The sequence below is a fragment of the Chiloscyllium plagiosum genome, chromosome 35 (genome assembly GCF_004010195.1).
Source record: "Chiloscyllium plagiosum isolate BGI_BamShark_2017 chromosome 35, ASM401019v2, whole genome shotgun sequence".
NCBI lineage: Eukaryota > Metazoa > Chordata > Chondrichthyes > Orectolobiformes > Hemiscylliidae > Chiloscyllium > Chiloscyllium plagiosum.
This window is the reverse complement of record NC_057744.1, coordinates 3,944,009-3,952,742: the sequence shown is the minus strand read 5'-3', so window position 1 is coordinate 3,952,742 and position 8,734 is coordinate 3,944,009. Positions and strand designations below refer to the sequence as shown.

The 8,734-nt window shown below is 45.9% G+C and overlaps 1 protein-coding gene across 6 annotated transcripts in view; it reads right to left on the bottom strand.

Annotated features, from left to right (window-relative positions):
• nlrx1 (NLR family member X1) overlaps positions 1-8,734 on the bottom strand; it is a 60,576-nt gene that overhangs the window by 4,178 nt on the left and 47,664 nt on the right. For all 6 annotated transcript variants that reach the window (XM_043676489.1, XM_043676488.1, XM_043676485.1 and 3 more), the window contains exons 6-7: positions 8,023-8,109; positions 2,951-3,202 (exon numbers count right to left, since the gene is read on the bottom strand). In XM_043676489.1, the coding sequence (XP_043532424.1) occupies positions 2,951-3,202; positions 8,023-8,109 (339 nt within the window). The remainder of the gene's footprint in view (positions 1-2,950; positions 3,203-8,022; positions 8,110-8,734) is intronic.

The following is an 8,734-nucleotide window of genomic DNA, read 5'->3' as shown; positions in this document are numbered from 1 at the left end:
GAAACCTGCACCTCCCCCCACTTTTTCTCAGCCCCAACCCCCGGACTCAGCACCGTCTTCTTGACCTGCAATCTTCTTCCTGACCTCTCCGCCCCCACCCCTTCTTCGGCCTATCACCCTCACCTTAACCTCCTTCCACCTATCGCATTCCCAACGCCCCTCCCCCAAGTCCCTCCTCCCTACCTTTTATCTTAGCCTGCTTGGCACACCCTCCTCATTCCTGAAGAAGGGCTTATGCCCGAAACGTCGATTCTCCTTCTCCTTTGACGCTGCCTGACCTGCTGCGCATTTCCAGCAACACATTTTTAAGCTTTGGCAGCAGATCGTCTTGTCTTGTCCACTTTCATCATCTAATACACAGGACCATACTGATTTAAAGCAAATTAACGTGAATGCTGGAAATCTATAATAAAAACAGAAAGTGCTGGAGAAACTCAGCAGGTCTGGCAGCATCTGTGGAGAGAGAAAAACATAATTAATGTTTCAAAGCCAATCTGGCTGAAGAAGCATCAAACTGGACTTGAAAGGCAACCTCTTGCTGAGATTCTCCAGTCCTTTTTTATTTAAGCCACACTCTGAAAAGACCAGGCCAACACCTACTCTTTTATTAAAATACAAAGGGCTGATGCAGGCAAAATGAATACAAGCTGAGATTTCAACACCACACCTGCTGATTAAAAGGGATTATCTTGCAACTTTTGACAATGTAAAAGCACATCTGTCAATATTCTGCTGAATCATTTGAAGAAGGAATAAAGAAAGGCATCACATTTTACAAAGCAGTTCATCCAAGTGGGAATAATTATGAGTTTTGAGTCAGCTGACACCTGGGGAAAAAATTCACTCCTGTTTCCTGCCTCTTCATAACCTGTCCTTCTGATACTAATCTCTGAACTATTGACCTGGAGATATCTGTACTTGTCCAGTTCTGGCCTTGAGCTTCCTCGAGTTTAATTGCCCCCTATTGCTAGCAGCTGACCCCAGGTAAAGGGGCAGAAATTCAGCAATCTGATTGGCTGGAAGCTCCAACAGCGCCACAGTTTGAAAGTGGATGCTGCTGGTATTGCAGTCAGTCCCAAGAAAGAAATCCCAGACCCAGGGAAGCCAACACGTTGGGAAGGGAGCACTTAGCAACATTAGAGGCAGGGACAGGGGAAGAGTTGGAGGTTTTAAAGTCTGTGCAGGGAGCAATGAAGAGCAGTATCATCTCCTGGGTGGGTAAGTGGGGGATATGCATAATAGGCAACCACAAAAGTTAGTAAGTACATTCCTTCTCACACCTAGAAACTTGTGAAATAAAAACAGACTGTCCACTCCCATCTGCCTGCCCAGGCCAACAGAATCCTGGATGTCTGAGCTTTTAACAAATTTGATAGACCTCAATACCCACCCTTTATTTGACATGATCTCCAATCCCTGCTGATTGTCACCCAGACAGAGACTGAAACCAAGCTGATGGTCAATATGTATCTTCAATGATTGTGAATTATTAACACCGTAATGGTGTAGCCCCATGACTTTGACTCAGTACAGCAGCAGCAAGCTTTCCTTTTCTGACACTCAGTAGCAGCGGTCTGTACCACCTACAATATGCACTGAAGCAGTTGAATAGCCCCTTCCAAACCCTGTGATCTCCACCATCTATAAGGGCAAGGGCAGCAGACAGAAGGGAACTCCACCAACTGCACATTTCCCTCAAAGCCACTCACCTTCTAGATGTATTAGAATGATAGTGCCTTTCCTTCAGTGTGACTGGGTCAATATCCTTGAAATTCCTTCCTAACAGTGCTGTCAGTGCACATACACCCCCAACGGCTGCAGTGCTCCATAAGGACAGCCAGCATCACCTTCTCAAGGGCAATTAGGAATGGATAATAAATGCTAGGTCAGCCAGCGACACCCAAGTCCCATGAGTGATTTAAAAAACTTATCATCAAATAAAGAACCCGTGTTACCATTCTACCGATCCTTGCCCCGTGATTGGTGCATTTACAGCAACAGAGTTGGCACTAACGCTGGGCAGCTCTGTGTATGAGGTCCCTACAACTGACCCAATTCCAATACTTCTTATAACTGTTCTAAGCACCATATGATCAGGATGGCCATGTTGCTACAATCTGCCTGTATTGCTCGCAAAACAAAGCTTTTCACTGTACTTAGGTACACGTGACCACAATAAATCAAATCAAATCAAATCAGAAGAATCCAACAGTAGGTCTGGAACTCAGGGTCATGTTGCAGCTGTATAGGACACTGGTTAGGCCACTTTTAGAATATTGTGTGTAATTCTGGTCTCCCTCCTATCAGAAGGAGGTTGGGAAAATTAAAAAGGTTCAGGCAAGATTTACAAGAATGTTGCCAGGGTTGGAGGATCTAGGCTACAGGGAGCAGTTGAATAGACTGGGGCTGTTTTCCCTGGAGCATCAGAGGCTGAGGGGTGACCTGATAGAGGTTTACACAATTATGAGGGGCATGGATAGGGTAAATAGCCAAAGTTTTTTCCCTGGGGTTGGATAGTCCAGAACTAGGGAGCATAGGTTTAAGGTGAGAGGGGAAAGTATATAAAAGGGACCTAAAGGGCAACTTTTTCACACAGAGGGTGGTACGTGTACGGAATGAGCTGCCAGAGGAAGTGGTAGAGGCTGGTACAATTGCAACATTTAAGAAGCATCTGGATGGGTATATGAATAGGAAGGGTTTGGAGGGATATGGGCTGGGTGCTGGCAGGTGGGACTAGATTGGGTTGGGATATCTGGTCGGCATGGACGGGTTGGACCAAAGGGTCTGTTTCCGTGCTGTACATCTCTATGACTCCAACTCGCTCGCTCTCCACTTACAAAACACCAAAGGGGTCACATGACTGAGTGCAGCCCATATCTACGTCCCTGCAGAGGGGTCTGTGATGATGGATGCTGGTACATTGCGTGCAAAAACAATGGTGTTTACTCACTGAAGTGTTTCTAACGTTGGATGTTTCTTGATCATCTCCACAAAGGTGACGGCAGCCTCCTCACTGATGTCATTACTGGCGAGGTTGAGGTCTTTCAGCCGTGTGTTCTCTTGGATGTACGGTGTAAGCACCTTCACTCCCTGGTCTCCCAGGGACGTGTGAAGCAGTGATAACTGAGTCACTGAACTGTTGCGAGCGATGGCAGGTCCGATACAATTAACTGCAGCCTCAGACAAAACATTATCACAAAGCCTGGAAGAGAAGCATCCAAATTTGAGAGTTCGTCACAGTGCAAAAAGATTTAAGGGAAAAGAGAGACGTTGCAGATTGCCACAAGTCTGAGTGAACAGGAGTACCATTCACAATCAGCTTTCCTTTCAAGTGAGATTCTAGAAAGTGAGAGACTCACTATTGGGCGTGTATGTGTGTGTCTGTGTCTGTTTGTCTGCATGTGTGTTTGTCTGCATATATACACGTGTATGTGTGTCTGCGTGTCTACGTGTGAGTCTGCGTGTGTTTGTCTGTGTGTACATGTCTGTGTTTTTGATTGTATGTCTGTGTGCGTTTGTCTGTGTGTACACACATGTATGTGTTTGTCTGCGTGCGTGCATGTGTCAGTGTATGCATGTCTTGTGTGTGCACATCAGCGTGTGCATGTCTTGTGTGTACATGTGTATGTATGGGTCAGTGTGTGCAAGTCTTGTGTATGCATGTCAGTGCATGCGTGTCTTATGTGTGGGTGTGTGTACATGTGTATGTATTTGTCAGTGTGTGCCTATCTTGTGTATGCATGTGTACACGTGTATATATGTGTCAGTGTGCTCGTCTCTGTGTGTCTGCGTGTGTATATAATTAAAACAGTAAGTGCATACTCAAAGATTGGTGAGAGTGAAACGGGTTCAAATTGTTCAGACTTTGGCACCAATACTGAGAAACGACAGAGCTGTTCTGAAAGGAGTCCTGGCAGATTATGTAACGAGGGCCATGGACTGGGCTTTGAAATAAATAGTGGGTAGTTGGTTCAGTAACAGGGACTACATAGAGAAAGTTAAGGGGCAGGAGGGGCTCAGCAGAGGTAATTAAAGTTTCCAGAACAAGAAACAGGACAGAGAGTATGGAAAGGCTCAGGAATCTAACAGCAGATGAGCGGATGACTTTGAGAAGGGGTCAGTCAATGCAGGACTGAGGGTGTTGTATGTAAATGCATGCAGTCTACAAAACAAGGGAAATGAGACTGTAGCGCAGGTACAAGTTGGCAGGTACAATGTTGTGGGTATCACAGAGATATGGCTGCAAGGGGATCCGTGCTGGGAATTAAGTATCAGGAAGAGAAAGTGAGGACTGCAGATGCTGGAGATCAGAGTCGAGAGTGTGGTGCTGGGAAAGCACAGCAGGTCAGGCAGCATCCGAGGAGCAGGAGAATCGATGTTTCAGGCATAAGCCCTTCATCAGGAATGCTCAGAAATTAGGAAAACTAAATATCCAAGGATACAAGTCTTATCGAAAAGACTGAAAGAGGGTGTGGGGCTACCTTATTAGTAAGACACAAAATTAAATTGACAGCAGGATGTGATATCAAGTAAGAAGGTGTAGAATCTGTGTGAGTAGTGTTGAGAAACTGCACAGGTAAAGACGACTCTGATGGCATTGTGCACGGGTCTCCAAGCAGTAGTCAAGATGTGAGAAAGGAAATAGATCAGGAGATAGAAAAGGCGTATAAGAAAGGCACTATTACACTAATCATGGGGGACTGCTATATGCAACTTGACTGGGAAAAATCAGGTTGGTAATGGATCAAGGAACTCATAGAATATCTACAAGATGTTCTTTTGGAGCACCTTGCGGCAGAGCCCACGAGGGAACAGGCAATCCTGGGTTTGATGGTGTGTAATCAGACAGACTGGATTAGGGAACTGAAGGTGAAGAAACCAGGAGGGAGCAGTGACCATAACATGATAAAATTCACCCTGCAGTCTGAGGAGGAGAAGCTAGAATCAGATGCAACAGTGTGACAGTTGAGTAAAGGTAACTACAATGACATGAGGGAGAAGCTGGCCAGAGTTGATTGGAAGGGGAGCCTAGCACAGAAGACAGCAGAGCAGCAATGGTGGGAGTCTGGGGTAATTTGGGAGGCACAGCAGAAATTCATTGCAAGGAAGAAACAATATACTAAGGGGAGGATGAAGCAACTATGGCTGACAAAAAGTCAGGGATAGCATAAATACAAAATAAAAAGCATACAATGTGGCAAAGATTAGCAGGACTTTAAAAATCAGCAGAGGATAACTAAAAAAGCAATAAGAGGGAAGAAGATGAAACCTGAGAGTAAGCTAGCTGGTAATATAAAAGAAGATTGCAAGAGGTAAAAGGTAGAGAGAGGCTAAAGTGGACATTGGACCACTGGAAAATGAGGGTGGAGAAGTAGTAATGGGGAACAAAGAAATGGCAAAGGAACTGAATAGATAGAGTAGAGGTTTCACAGCAGAAGGCACCAGCAGCACACTAGAACTTCAAGAGAGTCAAGGGCAGAGATGTGTGTAGCAGCCATCATTAAGGAGAAGGTGCTGGAGAAGCTTAAAATTCAGACGGTGGATAAATTTCCCAGACCAGATGGAGTACAGCCCAGGGTTCTGAAGGAGAGAGCTGAGTAAATTGCAGAGGCAGTGGTAGTGATCTTTTAGGAATCACTAGGGTGAGGGAGAATGCCAGAGGACTGGAAAATAACTAATGTAACATGTCTGTTTAAGAAGTAAGGGCAGCAGAAAACAGGAAACTATAAGCCAGTTAGCCCGACCTCGGTCGTTGAAACGATTTGAGAATCTATTGTAAAGGATGAGATTGTGGAGTACTTAGAAACACATGGTAAAATAGGCGAATCAGCACAGCTCTGCAAAGGGGAGCTCATACCTGATAAATCTGTTCAAATTCTTTGAGGAGTTAGACAAGGGAGATCCAGTGGACCTGATCTATTTAAATTTCCAGAAGGCCTCTGACAAGGTGCCGCACAAGAGGCTACCAAGTAAGAAAAGAGCCCGTGGTGTTAGGGGCAAGGTACTGGCATGGATAGAGGATTGGCTGACTGACAGAAGGCAGAGAATGGGGGTAAGGGACTTTTTTTCAGGTTAGCAGTCGGTGACTAGTGAATTTCCTCAGGGATCAGTGTTGGAACCACAATTGTCCATATTATACATTAACAATCTGGATGAAAGAACTGAAGGCACTGTCGCTGAGTTTGCAGATGACATAAAGATAGGTGGAGGGACAGGTAGTGTTGAAGAAGCAGGGAGGCTGTGGAAGGACTTGGCCAAACTAGGACAGGGAACAAAGAATTAGCAGAGGAATACACTTTGGTAGGAAGAAGAGTGTCATGGACTGAATTCTAAACTGGGAAAGGCTTCAGAAATCTGAAGCACAAAGAGACTTTGGAGTCCTGGTTCAGGATTTTCTTAAGGGTAACTTGCAGGTAGTTAGGAAGGTAAATGCAATGTTAGCATTCACTTTGAGAGGGCTAGAATACAAGAGCAAGGGTCTGCTGCTGACATTGTATAAGGCTCTGGGCAGACTGCATTTGGAATATTGAGAGCAGTTTTTGGTCTCTGTATCCAAGGAAGGATGTGCTGACCTTGAAGAGGGTCCAGAGGAGGTTTACAAACATGACACCGGGGATGAAAGGCTTGTCATCTGAGGAGTGGTTGAAGACTTGGTGAATTTTTGTGGTGCATCTCAGTGCGACTGAGTGTCGGTGGTGGAGGGAGTGAATGTGGAAGGTGGATGCTATGCTGATCAAACAAGACACTTTGAAAAATTATTTTGATCATACACATTGGACTGAATTTTACAAAATGTTTGCCAGCTTTTGGGGGGGTATTGTGGTGGGTTCTCTATTCTTGCCCAGGTATGTTTTTCCAGGCTAACTTCCCACATTCGCCTCATTAACTAAGTTGCACATCCCTATAGCTGTTCATACATCCCATTCTCCCACTCTGTGCAGGGTTTGGTGCCAGTGCCTGCACCTTCTAGGATTTTTGACACTGACACTATCCTTAAAACCCAACCATAGGGTGGAAGGGTGGCTCAGCAGTTAGCACTGCTGCCTCACAGCACCAGGGACCTGGGTTTGATTCCAGACTCGGGTGACTGTCTCTGTGGAGTTTGCACATTTTCCAAGTGTCTGCGTGGGTTTCCTCCGGGTGCTCCGGTTTCCTCCTACAGTCCAAAGATATGCAGGTCGGGTGAATTGGGCCATGCTAACTTGCCCATATTGTTCAGGGATGTGTAGGTTAGGTGCATTAGTCAGGGGTAAATATAGGATAATAGGCTAGGGGGAATGGGTCTGGGTGAGTTACTCTTCAGAGGGTCAGTGTGGAATTGTTGGGATGAAGGGCCTGTTTCCACACTATAAGGACTCTAGGTACCCAGTCAAGTGATGGCAAGCTGCAGCTGCCCTGTATGGTATTATTAATTTGCCCCAGCCATGTTGGGTAGAGGGTTATTGACACCCCACTTTGCTGATGGGCACCTGCAGGTCCGCCAGAGTGGGGTTAGTGCCTATGGAGTTTGCCCTGAGATGTTGGTGATTGATGGACATCTGGAGGAGCAGGCGATGACCCGAGATCACCAAGTACCCACTCGGAATGTCATGACGGGAATTGTCACCAGCTGGTTTCTATCGGGAGATTGGAGAATGGGAAACTCCAAATCAATAAGGCGCAATGATAGTGAGGATACTAGTACATACTAACGTGCAAATAGGCCTCTCGCCACTCTCCAGACAGAATTATATCTCACTGTTCCAACACTTGTTGGAGAATGAGACTTCTTTTGCTCTGCACATCAGGAAAACTCCTCATTGCCAATATCTTTCAGAGGCTGGGAGGATTCTGCCTGCTGTGATGCATCTCTGGGCCAGGGATGTGAACCCAGATCTTCTAGCCCAGAAAGAGGACACTAGCCCTGCACCACAAGAGATCTGGCAAGATTTCCAATACACCAATTTGTCAGAAGCTTTGGAAAAAGTCATTTTTAAAAATAAAATACTTCCAAGTTCGTTTTGAACAAAGATCGTGGCTTACCACAAGTTCTGAACTGTACAGTTCGGGTCCTGTAACAAATGGCTTACTTCCTGCCAGGCGCCAAGTCCAAGATTATTAAACTGTAGACTGCAAAAAAAAAAGTTGTACTTCAGAATAAATATGGGACTTTGAGCTGCAAACATTCAAAGTGGTGTCTGCTAACAGCAATGATATTTCTAAATTAGTGAAACAAAAAGAGTCGAATGTTCCGAGCTGAGGGACGTATTACCATTCCATTGATTTGCCTTTCCAATTTGACCCTCTTTCGTCCAGAAGCTGTTCATTCTTTGCTGGGAAACACTATCCATGCCCACCCTCCATCACTTACCCAAGAGGCGAACAGGCACAGAGAGAGTCAGGCCAGGCAGGGAGAGTCAGGCCAGGCAGGGAGAGTCAGGCCAGGCAGAGTAGAGTAAAAACAATGACTGCAGATGCTGGAAACCAGATTCGGGATCAGTGGTGTGGAAGAGCACAGCAATTCAGGCAGCATCCGACGAGCAGCAAAATCGCCGTTTCGGGCAAAAGCCCTTCATCAGGAATAAAGGCAGAGAGCCTGAAGCGTGGAGAGATAAGCTAGAGGAGGGTGGGGGTGGGGAGAAAGTAGCATAGAGTACAATAGGTGAGTGGGGGAGGAGATGAGGGTGATAGGTCAGGGAGGAGAAGGTGGAGTGGATAGGTGGAAAAGGAGATAGGCAGGTCGGACAAGTCCGGA